This window comes from Dendrobates tinctorius, unplaced genomic scaffold (genome assembly GCF_039654945.1).
Source record: "Dendrobates tinctorius isolate UK_male_01 unplaced genomic scaffold, ASM3965494v1 ptg000155l, whole genome shotgun sequence".
Classification (NCBI taxonomy): Eukaryota; Metazoa; Chordata; class Amphibia; order Anura; family Dendrobatidae; genus Dendrobates; species Dendrobates tinctorius.
Window position 1 is genome coordinate 17,976,611 of NW_027361822.1, and position 15,156 is coordinate 17,991,766.

General features: G+C 43.3%; 1 protein-coding gene across 3 annotated transcripts in view; it reads left to right on the plus strand.

Annotated features, from left to right (window-relative positions):
* LOC141051093 (uncharacterized) overlaps nucleotides 1–15,156 on the plus strand; it is a 52,398-nt gene that overhangs the window by 23,495 nt on the left and 13,747 nt on the right. For all 3 annotated transcript variants that reach the window (XM_073547962.1, XM_073547961.1, XM_073547959.1), the window contains exons 2-10: nucleotides 11,501–11,650; nucleotides 11,780–11,959; nucleotides 12,044–12,167; nucleotides 12,251–12,348; nucleotides 12,451–12,597; nucleotides 12,730–12,888; nucleotides 12,972–13,095; nucleotides 13,179–13,276; nucleotides 13,475–13,565. In XM_073547962.1, coding sequence (XP_073404063.1) covers nucleotides 11,558–11,650; nucleotides 11,780–11,959; nucleotides 12,044–12,167; nucleotides 12,251–12,348; nucleotides 12,451–12,597; nucleotides 12,730–12,888; nucleotides 12,972–13,095; nucleotides 13,179–13,276; nucleotides 13,475–13,565 — 1,114 coding nt within the window. In that variant the 5' untranslated portion in view covers nucleotides 11,501–11,557. The remainder of the gene's footprint in view (nucleotides 1–11,500; nucleotides 11,651–11,779; nucleotides 11,960–12,043; nucleotides 12,168–12,250; nucleotides 12,349–12,450; nucleotides 12,598–12,729; nucleotides 12,889–12,971; nucleotides 13,096–13,178; nucleotides 13,277–13,474; nucleotides 13,566–15,156) is intronic.

The following is a 15,156-nucleotide window of genomic DNA, read 5'->3' on the forward strand; positions in this document are numbered from 1 at the left end:
GAGAGGGGACCCTGCCCGCGAGGGCTCACAGTCTACAGGGATGGGTGAGGATACAGTAGGAGAGGGTAGAGCAGGTCTTGCAGTGGTTTAGTAGACCGAGGATCGCTGTAGGCTTGTCGGAACAGGTGGGTCTTCAGGTTCTTCTTGAAGGTTTCCATTGATGGTGAGAGTCTGATGTGTTGCGGCAGAGAGTTCCATAGTATGGGGGAAGCACGGGAGAAGTCTTGTTTGCGGTTGTGGGAAGAAGAGATAAGGGGGGAGTAGAGAAAGAGATCTTGAGATGATCGAAGGTTGCGTGTGGGTAGGTACCTAAAGACCATGTCACAGAATGTATGGAGGAGACAGGTTGTGGATGGCTTTGTATGTCATGGTTAGGGTTTTGAATTGGAGCCTCTGGGCAATAGGAAGCCAGTGAAGGGCCTGGCATAGGGGGGAGGCTGGGGAATAGCGGGAAGACGGGTGGATTAGTCGGGCAGATACCGACCTATACTGTTCTATGGTTTGTTCTATTCTCAATGACACCAACACTTATTTTCCTGTAAGGTCAGATCCTACCACCGCTTTCAGATCCGCTCTTACACATTGCCTTATTGAGGGGATGAGATTGGGGGTATTAAATTCCAAACTACTTAAGTGGCTCAATCCAGATTTTCTGGTCATTCCTGTGTTTCATGGTTTGCCCAAAGTTCATAAGAATCATTCTCCACCACCCTAAGACCCATCATTCCTGGGATTGATTCACTTATAACGAAAACCTTAGTGCATGGCTTGATGGATAACTTCAACCCCTCCTTTCAGGACTCCTGCTTTTTGAAGGACTCTTCCACTGTCCTAAAGGTTTTTCAAACACTTAAATGGCAGGATGGATATTTTTGTGCAACATGCGATGTTGTAAACTTATACTCCTCTATTCCTCATGCCACAGCTATGACAGCAATACAATTTCATTTGGATAAATACAGTGCATAACATTCACCTTGGAAACAGTTTATCCTACTGTCACTTGATTACCTTTTGAAACACAACTATTTTATGTTCCAATCAACATTTTTCTACAGACACTTGGGATCTAAATTTTCTCCTTCTTTGGTTATCTAATATATAAAGCTCAATGTATGTGTGTATGTCCAGGATAGGCATCCGCACCGTCGCAGCTACAGCCACAAAATTTTGCACAGTCACACGTCTGGACCCCGAGAGCGTCATAGGCTATGTTGTGAGGCAAAATCTTAACCCCGCGCATTCCAATTCACCAAACAATTTTGCCCCTATCTACATAATGGGGGAAAAAGTGAAAGGAAAAGTGTTGGAGGCAAATTGACAGCTGCCAGATGTGAACAAGGGGGACTTAAAGAATGAGAGCGATGGCGCCAAAGAGTATATACCGTACAGTTGCTAAGGTGGGGCCCTTCAACACATATACCACCCTCAGCGCACATTTCACCACACATACAACAACCTCGTCACATAAAAGTCGAAACACAAAAGTCGCCACTCAAAACTCGCCACGCTGTCCCAGAGCTGTTTAAAAGATGAAAAATGAGCTGTGATTGGTTGCTATCAGCAACAGTTTTCTTTGTAGACAGTTGTGGTAACTGAGGCCTATTATTCTTATCATTTCTATTGTGTTATTGTCCCTCTGTAAAGCTGGAAATGACACAATTTATTACCGTGCCAACACAGACCACCCTCTGACACAGACTGCAGGGGGAGCCCAGTATCACACAGAATAGGATTAGATACACGGCTCAGCAGTCAGTATCACACAGGATAGGATTAGATACACAGCTCAGCAGTCAGTATCACACAGGATAGGATTAGATACGGCTCAGCAGTCAGTATCACACAGGATAGGATTACATACACGGCTCAGCAGTCAGTATCACACAGGATAGGATTAGATGCATGGTTTTTATGTGCAATATCATCATTATAATTTGTTATAAAAAACCACAGTTGGTTACTATGCTCAGGCAACGCCGGGCTCTTTAGCTAGTACATTATATAGCCTGGGTGGAGGAAATTTATATCTTTACCTATAACAACCCTTTCATTCCACACCTGGTATGGAATGCCAGATATGTGGATGACGTCCTTCTAGTCTGGAAAGATGATGCCTCCACTTATTCTGAATTCACATCATATTCCAATTCCTGTAACATCAGATTTTCTTGTACTCCATTAGCCTCCAGTACTCCCTTTTTAGACCTCATGCTTATAGGTGACAGGCAACATTACTACCATGGTTAACCCTACACTGTACAGGAAAGGGACGAGGCCTTGTAATGTTTTAACTACCTTTAAATAAAGAATCCATATTACCCCTGGATGGTTGTGCCGGAATCTTTCCCCATTTTTTTTGTATAACTTTTGTATTTGTCATTCTGGGGTTCATATAAGGCATGGGTCAGGAACCTTTTTGGCTGTGAGAGCCATGAACGCCACATATTTTAAAATGTAATTCCATGCGAGCCATACAATATGTTTAAAACTAAATACAAGTCATTACATTCAAGCTCACAGAGCAACGTCAGACTCACTGCCGTCGGCTCTATTACAGTTTCAGTCAGGGCTCGCTGATCTAATTGCTTTGCCTCCGCACTGTGTCCAGTGACCTGCGACGGTCGAGTGACATTCTCTCACAGTACCGGGCTTGCAGACTATCTCATCCTGGAGGTGGGTGACTTGCTGAGGCGAAGGAGAAGCCTGGGACCCACCTGGGGTGCAGGAGGGCAACGGGTACCATATCATTATTGCCTATGAGAATTCTCCTCAGTCTGTGGAGCCCTGAAAGTGCTGCAGGTACCCTCCTGTTTACATATTAGAGGGTTATATATTTTACCTGTCTCCAGCTGGAGAAGAAGCCATAAGACTGCAAAACCTAGTGTAATCTCCATATCTTTCTCACTCTATATCTGAGGAGCTGGGACTCCATCTGCTGGTCATTCGACAATATTGCCCACATTGCAAATTTTTCTTTTTCTTCACCTCTTCTCTGGACCGACAATACTCCCTGGTGCTTAGACTTATTGGCTCGCCTGCCCTTATATTTCTGAAATATTAATGGGGTACTACAACAGAGCTTTATTAGGGACATATTTTGTCCTACAAAGTCTACCCCATACTCTGCTATAATTCAACACAGAGGGCATAGACGTTCCTGGTGGACTATGAAAATGGAATACTAGGTCTGTCACCACGGGCACAAAGATGCGCTCATTCTCATAGGAAGTTGTCATGTACTGACTTTCAGAACACAGGTGGTCTCTGAGCAATGCGCCCCCAAAAATCTGCCCCATTAGAAATCAATACCCGATCAATCACACAACTATTATCTCAGCGTACAAAGCCAGCTAGCCACACTGTCGACGTCAAAATCAACCTCTCTGAGCTCCAAGGGCTCTCCTCAAAGATCTCAGCAAACTGACCAGGCCACCTCAGCAAATATGATCCCAATGACAATGGAGGATCTTTTGGCCAATATTCAGAAAACGTTCAGAGCTGAGTTGTCATCTGCTATGGATAATTTCACGCAACAAATTCAAGACATTGCTCAAAGAACCAATGATTTGGAGAGGAGAATGGATGATGCTGCCGACGCTACTGAACATAATAGTGAACTACTCCAGGAGCAAGAGGCCAGAAGCGAATTCCTGGAACTTAAATGTGAAGATCTGGAGAATCGCTCACGCCAAGGTGACATTAGAATTAAAGGACTAGAAAGTTGCTCCAACCTAATGGAAATTACCTTGAGCCTCTTCCGCACACTCTTACCCCAGGCAGACCCTAGTTCCTTGAAAATAACCAGAATTCACAGGGCCCTGGGAGGTCTGAAATCTGACGCCTCCCCAAGAGATGTTGTCCTCAAAATGCATCATGAGGAATCCAGAGACCTAATTCTATCCGCTGCTCGCAGATTGAATAAGCTGCCAGACGTTCCAGACACTGTGTCCTTGTTCCCTGACATCTGCCCAGCGACTCTAATGAGGAGAAAGGCCATGAAAGACATAACAATTGCCTTAATAAAAGTAAATATCAAATGCAGGTGGGGATTTCCACATGCTCTAATCTTCTCACATAACAATTCCACCTACTTTCCAAGAAATCTTGAGGGCAGAAAAGTACTGGAAAAACCTGGCATCCCGGTCCCAGAACCAGGGACCTTACGACAGAGGCCTCGTAGAGAATGGATAGAAGTTCGCCGTACTAGACCCAGTAAAACACAGAATAACGAAGTGTCTACTCCTTGAAACCATTGCCGGTGTTTGTACTGGAACAGATTCAAAGAGCAATCAAAATGCTGAGACATTGTTCTGATAAGTATTATTACTTGATGTGATCTTTGACAATTTTCATATAATATTGTTTTCTTGTTTCTGGGCACTGTGCCCCTGGAGTAAGTATGCCACTCCAATTTGGGCTGCTGTTGCTTCTGGTCCTCTTAATATTGGGCCGGCACACTTTAGCCCGCATACTGGTCATTGGTTGTGACCATTTCTCATGTTCTTATATTTTTTGTTGCCTTCCCTCCCTCCCTTCCACTAACAGAGTGCTGATGTTTTACAAACAGGTTCCTAGATCGATAGATGACGTGAAAGTATCCATCCTGGATGGTTTTTTACTCAGATCTATTTAGAATTTATTTTACCAAACCAAATGTTTAAGACACTTTCACACAATGTTAGGGGGTTCAATTCACCGATAAAAAGAAAACGCGCCTTTAGTGATTACCCGAAGCATTCCCCTGATGTGCTATTCCTACAGGAGACCCATTTTTCCAATAACTCATCCCCCAAATTTTTCCATAAGCTTTACTCTAGATTTTTTCTTGCCTCTCATGATAAAAAAAAACGAGGGGAGTAGCCATCTTCCTTCATAATTCTTTCCCATTTGTGCAGGAGGGTATGACTGTGGACGCAGAGGGAAGATACATGATCCTTTGGGGTACGGTACAGGAGAAGCGACTCTGCCTTGTTAATTGTTATGCACCCCCGACATTACAAATGAAGACAATTAAATCCATCTCAAAATCCCTGAGGTCCGTCCCCTATGATACTGTCATATGGGGGGGTGATTTCAATCTGATTTTAGACCCAACCCTTGATAACTCTAATGATAGGAGGTCTGACATGTCATGGAAGGATAAAATTATACTTGAAAATATCCTTCAAGCTCAACATCTGGTTGATACATGGAGAGAGTGCCATAAACAGTCAAGAGGTTACACATATTTTTCTAGGATTTTTCATTCTTATTCCAGGATAGACTGGGTTCTCACCAACTCGGAGAATATACCATCACTGATGTATTCCAGACGTATCCCCTCCTCTTGGTCTGACCACGATAGTGTACTCTCTGTATTTAAACTGGCTGTAGCAAATACACGTTTGTACACATGGAGACTGAACGAATCCCTATTGTCTGATCCTCAGACTCAACTTTTGGTCGAACAAGAGCTTAATACTTTATTTCTCTCTAATATCACTCCTGACGCCTCTATGGGTAATGTGTGGATGGCTCATAAAAAATACATCACAGGGGTACTCATTAGGGTGGCATCCCAAAAAAAGAAAAATCGTCTCCAGGAACAATTGAGTCTCGAGAATGAACTCTATAAATTAGAAACCGCCAACCAGTTACACCCCTCATTATAGTTAACTAAGCAAATTTATGATCTAAAGCTAAATACTCTATTAACGACCCGCACTGAAAGGGAAATTATATGGACGCACGCGACATTTTTTCGGTTTTCTAATAAAATGGATAGAATGCTTGCTCGAAAATTAAAACAGAAGGAATTATTAAACTCCATCTTTTCTATAAAAGACGAACAGTCTCAAACTAATTTTAATCCTAATAAAATCTATAAAACGTTTCAAAATTACTATCAAAAATTATACACTGACAGTGCAAATTTCTCAATGCCCAAACTGGAGGACTTTTTAACTAATGTGCATTACATACGTGGTGGCAGCAGAATAAATTAACTAGGCTGCAAAATCTATCTACCCACTTTAAGCTAATGTCAAAACAAGAGTTTGTCGCAAAATATCAAGTCCCGAGGTCTGAGGTCTTTAGACTGGGACAAATTTTCCACTTCCTGCAAAACCTAACAGTAGGCTCACCAAACATAAAACCTACAACGTACGAGTTAAAATGTTTATATGACCCCCTGGGTAATGGCCTTATATCCCAACTCTATTCTATATTTAATCAACCTAGAGACGGCTTGAAATTGAAGTCTATGGAGCAGTGGGAGGCAGACCTACAAATCTCCCTCACACCTCAAAGGTGGTACAAGTGTTACGAGACTATAATGAGGGGTAGCAATCAAGTATCACTCACCGAAACATCCCTTAAATTGTTTCATAGGACTCATTACGTACCTAGCTTCTTGCACAATATTTACCCTTCAATGCCTGGCAATTGTTTTAGAGGGTGCATGGCTAGTGGGTATACCCTCCACATATGGTGGACATGCCCAATAGTAAAGTCTGTCTGGAAAGATGTGGTAAAACTAATTGACACTATACTGGGTAAGAAATTGCCTCTGTCGCCGTCAGTACTACTGCTGGGAGACAGACCAATCAATGCTAATAATGGGACCTGTTGTCTTATTGACTTTAACGCAGGTGAAGAGAAGGGTTAATTTGATATTATACGAAAAAATAGAAGCCATCAGATCTAATTCACTTGATGGTTTTTTGTAATATCTGGGACCCCTGGATTCGGGCACATGGGGATGATGACCTTTCCAGGATGATATCCTTATCCACATAGCGTGCTGACATGGTAGCTGTCTCCTACAATTATAGTCTCTGAAGTGTACTCTCTGGTACCTCACGTCTATTTATTTACTTTATATTATCGGCACTCATTATACATTCCCCCTCTTTCCCTCCCTACTCTGTTAAGAATAGATTGATATTACTAAGTTAAGGATAATGTACAACATATTGTGTTTTTTTTCTTATATACTTCCCCCTGCGAGGGGATCCTTGTACTCTAATGTGAATGTATTTCATGTTTAATGATGTTTCCTTTTCAATAAAACCGTTGAAACTAAAACTAAATACAAGTAAATATGTGAATTTTAGGTAAGTCTTACATAAAGGCACACATTTACTTGTATTTAGAATGTTTATATGTTACTATCAGTAAGCACAACGCAGAGGGATGATAGTAAGAGATACAGAGTTGTATTGTAAAATGACATTCCAGCAAGTGTATGCTTCAGGGAGGAAAGAGTCACAACCAGCAGAGTGTCCAGTGAGGCGGGTGGAGAGGGACCAAGTGCAGGTATGAGTGCTAGGAGACTCTTGGTCAGTCGGTAATAATAATACATTTTATTTCTATAGCGCCGACATATTCCGCAGCACTTTACATTTCAGAGGGGATTTGTACAGACAATAGACATTACAGCATAACAGTAATCACATAGATCATAGCAGATACCAAGAGGAATGAGGGCCCTGCTCACAAGCTTACAGTCCCGAAAGGTGGGTGGTAACAGTTGCCCTGATTGTTTGGACCAGCCATAATGTTAAGTGTGTAACAGTACAGACACAGAGGGCTAATGGATGCATAAAGCATGTGGGAACATGATGCAGGGAACCTGGTTATGGTAAAACTTTTGACTTTGCCACCCAGGGATAGATTAGGTTAATGTGTTGAGGCGGTAGGCCAGTCTGAATAAATGCGTTTTCAGGGTACGCTTAAAATTGTGGGGATTGGGGATTAATCGTATTGACCTGGGAAGTGCATTCCAAAGAAATGGCGCAGCACGTGTAAAGTCTTGGAGACGGGAGTGGGAGGTTCTGATTATTGAGGATGCTAACCTCAGGTCATCAGCAGAACGGAGGGCGCGGGTAGGGTGGTATACTGAAACAAGGGAGGAGATGTAGGATGCTGCTGAGCCATGGAGGGCTTTGTGGGTGAGGGTAATAAGTTTATACTGAATTCTGGAGTGGATGGGTAGCCAGTGTAATGACTGGCACAAGGTAGAGACATCGATGTAACGATTGGTGAGGAATATGATCCTGGCTGCAGCATTCAAGACAGATTGGAGAGGGGAGTGTTAGGTAAGAGGGAGACCGATTAGAAGAGAGTTACTATAGTCGAGACGAGAATGAATAAGAGAAACAGTAAGAACAGTAAGAGTTTTTGCAGAGTCAAAAGTAAGAAAAGGTCGAATTCTAGAAATGTTTTTGAGGTGCAGATGACAAGAGCGAGCCAGTGATCGAATGTGGGTGGCAAAGGAAAGCTCGGAGTCAAGTATGACCCCAAGACAGCGGGCATGTTGCTGGGGAGTATTAGTGGAACCACACACAGAAATGGTAATGTCTGGTATAGGTACTGTACATTAGTAGAGGGAGGAAACACAAGGAGTTCAGTCTTTGACTGGTTCAGTTTCAGATATAGTGAGGACATGATGATAGACACAGCGTTTAAACAATCGCCGGTGTTTTCTAGAAAGGCTGGCGTGATGTCAGGAGAAGAAGCTTATAATTGGGAGTCATCAGCATAGAGATGGTACTGGAAACCAAATCTACTGATTGTTTGACCAATAGGGGCAGTGTACAAGGAGAAGAGGAGGGGGCCTAGAACCGATCCTTGAGGAACCCCAACAGTAAGGGGAAGGTGAGAGGAGGAGGAACCGGCAAAAGATACAGTAAAGGAGTGGTCAGAGAGATAGGAGGAGAACCAGGAGAGAACGGTGTCCTTGAGGCCAATGGAACGGAGCATAGTGAGGAGGAGCTGATGATCCACAGTGTCGAATGCTGCAGAGAGATCCAAGAGAATTAGCATGGAGTAATGACCATTTGATTTAGCTGTTAGTAGATCATTAGAGACTTTAGTGAGGGCAGTTTCAGTAGAGTGTAAAGAGCGGAAACCGGATTGGAGAGGGTCGAGAAGAGAGTTATCAAAGAGATAGCGGATAAGACGGGAGTGGACCAGGCGTTCCAGGAGTTTAGAGATGTAGGGAAGATTAGAGACAGGTCTATAGTTAGCGGCACAGTTTTGGTCGAGGGATGGTTTTTTTAGTAGTGGATGTATGATGGCATGCTTAAATGAGGAGGGAAAGATACCAGAAGAGAGAGAGAGGTTAAATATTTTAGTTAGGTGAGTGGTGACAGCAGGGGAAGGGACTGGAGATGTGACGGAAATGGGTCACTGGTGCAAGTGGTTGGGCGAGAAGATGCAAGGAGCCTGCTTACTTCTTCTGTGACTGGTTCAAAATCAGAGAATGAGCTAGATGCAGTGGGGGAGGGAGGACAGTGCATGGTATGAGGTGATTGGGAGATAATTTCCTATCGCATCTGGTCAATTTTTTCTTTGAAGTAATTGGCCAGATCGTCAGCTCGGAGCTCAGTGGTTGGGGCCTGTACTCTTGGGTTGAGTAGAGAATGAAAAGTGTCAGAGACGTTTCAGGTTATTGGACAGTGAGGTAATGAGGGTGTTGAAATAGGTTTGTTTGGAGAGGTGAATGGCAGTGTTGTATGTTCTAAGCATGAACTTATAGCGGATGAAATCTTCATGTAGACTGGATTTTCTCCACAGACGTTCGGCGCACCTGGAGCACCGCTTCAGGAAACGTGTTTGCAGGGTGTGCCAGGGTTGTTGCCGTCTGTGTTGTGGTGTTCTATTTATAGGGGGTACAAATTCATCCAGGGTACTTTGAAGTGTTTCATTGTAATGCTTCAATGCAGAATCAGGACATGACGGGTAGGTGGCCCCACTGAAAAATTGTCAAAAACTAGTCAAAGCAGTTTACGAGTGATTCAACCGATGAGGTTAGGAGAGCCTGTGTTGATAGTTGCCACAATGGTATGGTAGATAGCAGTGTTTACCTTATCTTTCGACGGAATTGAGGCTGCATGCCAGTGCGGAACCGGTGAGCAAATGCCGTTTGTAGGTATTGCTGTGGAGTAGATGAGGCAAGTAGATGAGGCAAGTAGAGGAGCACTGTCCCGGCCTGTAAAAGGCTCTCCGTGTGGCTCTACCGGGCAGGCATGGACGTTCAGGTGCTGCGGTCGAGTCCTGTGGTAGGATGGTGAACCGAGATTGCAGGACCTGCATGACGTCAGTGGTCATGTGTAGCCCATGAGTCTGCCGCAGATACGAGGCGCCATAAGGACCAAATTTATCCTATACGTTTTGGAAATCAATGGTTTCCTTCATTATTTTTTTATTAAAGATTAGAGATGGGCGCACACCTGGATGTACGGGTCCAGCATGTTCGGCAGAACAGTTACTAAAAGTTTGGATTCGGGTACCAGAACAGTACCCGGACCCAAACCCGAACTCGGACCCTATTAACTTGAATGGGGGGCCCGGACATCCAGTATTTTCCACCTGTGAGTTTTGCCTGGCTGGTTAGCAAAAATACAGGGGAACCCAAGCCTTTTTTTATTATTTATTTACAGCGCTGGAGCGGCTGATGAATACTTCCATCCGCCGCTCCTGCTCTCACTGTAATTAGTGGCAGCTGGTGTCGGATGATGGGATCAGTAGTCCCATCAGCTGACACCAGTGACTGGAGGTAAACTTTATACCTCCGATCACAGCTGAGCTTTCACAATGTCTTTTGACAGCATGGGAACCGCTGCTTTCTGACTGGCAGGGAAGATTTCACCGCCGATCAGACGCAGTGTTTGCCGCGCTGTCATGCACCTGACAGCATGACTAAAAACCCGGTGTTCAGGCAGCCGAACCCAAACATTAGTTGTTCAGTACTGACGCCGAACTTTACTGCTCGGGTTTGCCCATCTCTATTAAAGATTTGTCTAAGAGGCAGATGCAGCCATCAAAAGAGACACATCTTGCTCATGAGCCATAGGTTCCCAACCCCTGATATAAGGGAACCTGTCACGATGAGGGTAGAAAACGTCAGCAATTCTCTGTCTTCCTGCATTGTCACCAGTTAGAGCCGCGCTCGTTTCTCCTCCGTCCCATAGACGATGAATAGGGAGGATCGCACACGTCTCCTGTAGAAGCCTCTCTGTGGTTCTATATACCGGACTTGTTTCTATCGCGGTTTCTTCAGGCGACATTTATAAGTGCGGCAGTTACAATGAATGACTCCTGTAAGTCCCCCTCATGGCCGCTCCCCGGGACCCTCCCAGTGTCATTGCACTTTGGATTTCCTGAGTCCCTGTAACCAGAACGTCTCCTGTATTAATAATCTGCAACATTAATCGTGTAGATGGCAGTTTCTGGTTAAAGGACACAAAACACATAGAGTTCAGCCCGCCCTCCATCTTTATGACATATTTCCACTCCATCACTCAGGCGTCCATTGTTTCCTTCAGTCAGTTTACATCGCTGCAATGACGATACTGGATGCTGGTATGTCTGAGATGTAACTGTTCTGTTGCATGATAGTTTACTGACAGCATGTGTCCTATATGCGGCCACCTTGAGGATGTAACATGGAAAACATTTATTCATAACATATGGAGTATAATCTTTATGATGTTATATCTTTTTTTCCATTCAGGTCCCTACAATATTGGATCCTCTCAGTGGAGATATTTTATACAAGATACATTTCCTGATGGACCCATCAAGGACGGATAAGGACAGGAAAAAGATGGTGGAGAAGATATTACACCTCACCATAGAGATCCTCTTCCGACTTACTGGAGAGGTGAGAGATTCTGATGACGTCACATTACATCACTCTCATTTATGGGAATAACAGATGGACAGAACTGGAGAGGTGAGGACTCGGGAAATGTCTGTAGTGAGATTTATTAATGTGTCTCTTCATAACCAGGATTACAAAGTAGTGAAGAAGACCTCTAGTGAGCGCTGTCAGGCCCCTGTGTCTGAGGGACGAGAAAGACCCCAGAGTCAAATCACGGGGCCTCCACCGCTCCCCCTGATACATGAGGACATCAATGACCAGAAGATCTTGGAAATCGTCTACAAGATGATTGAGCTGCTGACTGGAGAGGTGACACTGCTGGGAATGCTGGGACATTATACCGTAACGCTATGAAGGTATCGGGGGGGATGACGGTATCATTGTATGTGTCAGGTTCCTATAAGGTATCAGGATGTCACCATCTATTTCTCCATGGAGGAGTGGGAGTATTTAGAAGGACACAAAGATCTGTACAAGGACGTCATGATGGAGGTTCCCCAACCCCTCACATCATCAGGTAATAGACAGGACTAAATACACACGGCCTATAATTATCTGTATGTAACAAATTAATTCAGTCCCTGTATGTGTTTCCTCCAGTTGTATGCAGTAAGAGGACAACACCAGAGAGATGTTCCCGTCCTTTTCTTCCACAGGACTGTAAGCAAGAAAATCCCAATGTTCCTCAGGATCATCAGGTAAATGCTGCCACCACAAAGATGTGATGTGGAGAAGATTTCTTAACATTGTGAATAGATTTTTTTCATGATGTTACATTGGTTGATCTTCTTCCCATTCAGGTCCCAACAATATCGGATCCTCTCAGTGGAGATCTATATAGGAGAATTTTCCCGATTGACCCATCAAGGATGGATAGGAGAAGTGACAAGATCGTGGAGAGCATATTACACCTCACTGTAGAGATCCTCTACTGGATTACTGGAGAGGTGAGAGATTCTGATGACATCACATTACGTACTAATTATCTACAGGAATAACAGATGAACAGAACCGTAGAGGTGAGGACTCTGGTGGAAATGTCTGTAGTGAGATTTATTAATGTGTCTCTCCATAACCAGGAATACACAGTAGTGAAGATCTTTAGTGAGCGCTGTCAGGCCCCGGTGTCTGAGGGATGGGGAACGGGGCCTCTACCTTACCCTCATAAACATGCAGGAGTCAATGACCAGAAGATCCTAGATCTCACCTACAAGATGATTGAGCTGCTGACTGGAGAGGTGACACTGCTGGGAATGCTGGGACATTTTACAGTAACACTATGAAGTGATTGAGGGGATGTCTGTATCATTATATGTGTCAGGTTCCTATAAGGTGTCAGGATGTTACAGTCTATTTCTCCATGGAGGAGTGGGAGTATTTAGAAGGACACAAAGATCTGTACCAGAACATCATGATGGAGGTTCCCCAGCCCCTCACATCACCAGGTAATAGACAGGACTAAATACACACGGCCTATAATTATCCGTATGTAAAGAATGAATTCAGTCCCTGTATGTGTTTCCTCCAGTTGTATGCAGTAGGAGGACAACACAAGAGAGATGTCCCCGTCCTCCTCGTCCACAGGACTGTAAAGAAGAAAATCCCAATGTTCCTCAGGATCATCAGGTAGATGGAGAGAAGGTGTCATGAGATCTCCCCTATGATGTGTAGATGGCTGTGAAGGTCTTGTGCTCAGTCTTGTTTTATCCACCAGTATTATATGTTTTATACTTGTGTAATGAGAACGGTGGAGATGGCAGGATTAGAGCTGACCGTAGATGTGACGTCTCCATCTGTATGTGACTTTTACAATATTTGTTTCAGAGTAAAGATCAGACCCATATTAATACTACAGAGACATATGTGAGGGGTGATGAGCGGTGTAAAGAGGAGATTCCTACAGATAACCGCCCAGGTGAGTAGTGACCACTAAATGCAGAGAAGTCACAGATTATCCTTCCTGCAGAATTCTAGTTTTCATTTTTATTGTTTGTTTTCGCAATACTTTTAGATGTTAATTTTTACTGACCAAAGGATTTAGTGCTTAAACAGAAGAACACCCTCTTAAACACCTATTAAAGCATTTTAGCTACAACATTTCACAGGCTAAAACTAAAGTAATACAGTTTCTCCACAAAGAAGAATATAGGGCCGATCTCTGTACAATCTGCTCTGACCGTTTGATCATGTGATTGCTCCAGCCTAACTCATCCACAGCAGGAAAGGATTAGTCTCAGCTGCGGATAGTGATTGGATAAATCGGTCACTAGTTCATCCTAAAGAGGAGGCATGGAGACTGGCGGGGCACCTGGCCATCAGGGGAAGGGGATTATTAGTAATAATTATATCTCATGAGAGATAAACCCTTGAGGGCCATGGACTTGGCATCAGCGTGTATAGGGCATGTGTTGTGTATTAGTCCCACCATGGACTTGATGCGGTGGCTGTACAGAAGAGGTAAGTAACCCCATTATACGATAGACGTCTATGACCTCAAGTTAAGGATTCACAGAATATGTAGAAGCAGGACTTGTACAGCGATAATCCAGCAACACATAGGTTAAAACATCACTTTTATTCCCTGGTTAAAACTATTCCTTCTGTGCAAGTATGTGCTAACAAAAAACACATACACTTATGGCGACATCCCCGCCGACGCGTTTCATGGTTATTCACAGCCCTTATTCATAGCTCGGGGAACAATACCCATTATCAGAGTATTAAACACTGGTGATTACATGGAACAGGAATAATTACTTAATCTGACAGTAGAAAATAAATCATAATAACATAGAAAAGAGATATATACAATATATTTTTCTTTTTATTATTATAAGATGTTGACATTTTTACATGAGATCTTTCTCTTCGAGCTTCAAGATCTAGTATTCATTTTGTCTCCTGTCTTAGAAGGATTTTTTTCAATTTTCGTGATCGTGAGGTCTTGTTAACCCTTTCAATACTATCAAGAGAAAAAAGCAATACAGAAAAAGGTACACACCTAAGAGTACAAAAGCAATTACATTTTATTAAACACCATATAGCTCCAAGATTAAAAACAAAAACGAAAGCCTCCCTATAGACATACAAGTGCTTCTCACAAAATTAGAATATCATCAAAATGTTAATTTATTTCAGTTCTTCAATACAAAAAGTGAATCTCATATATTATATAGAGTCATTACACACAGAGTGATCTATTTCAAGTGTTTAATTATTATTATTATTTATTGTTATAGCGCCATTTATTCCATGGCGCTTTACATGTAAGGAGGAGTATACATAAAAACAAGTACAATAATCTTAAACAATACAAGTCATAACTGGTACAGGAGGAGAGAGGACCCTGCCCGCGAGGGCTCACAATCTACAATGGATGGGTGATAATACAGTAGGCGAGGGTAGAGCTGGTCGTGCAGTGGTTTGGTCGATCGGTGGTTACTGCAGGTTGTAGGCTTGTCGGAAGAGGTGGGTCTTCAGGCTCTTTTTGAAGGTTTCGATGGTAG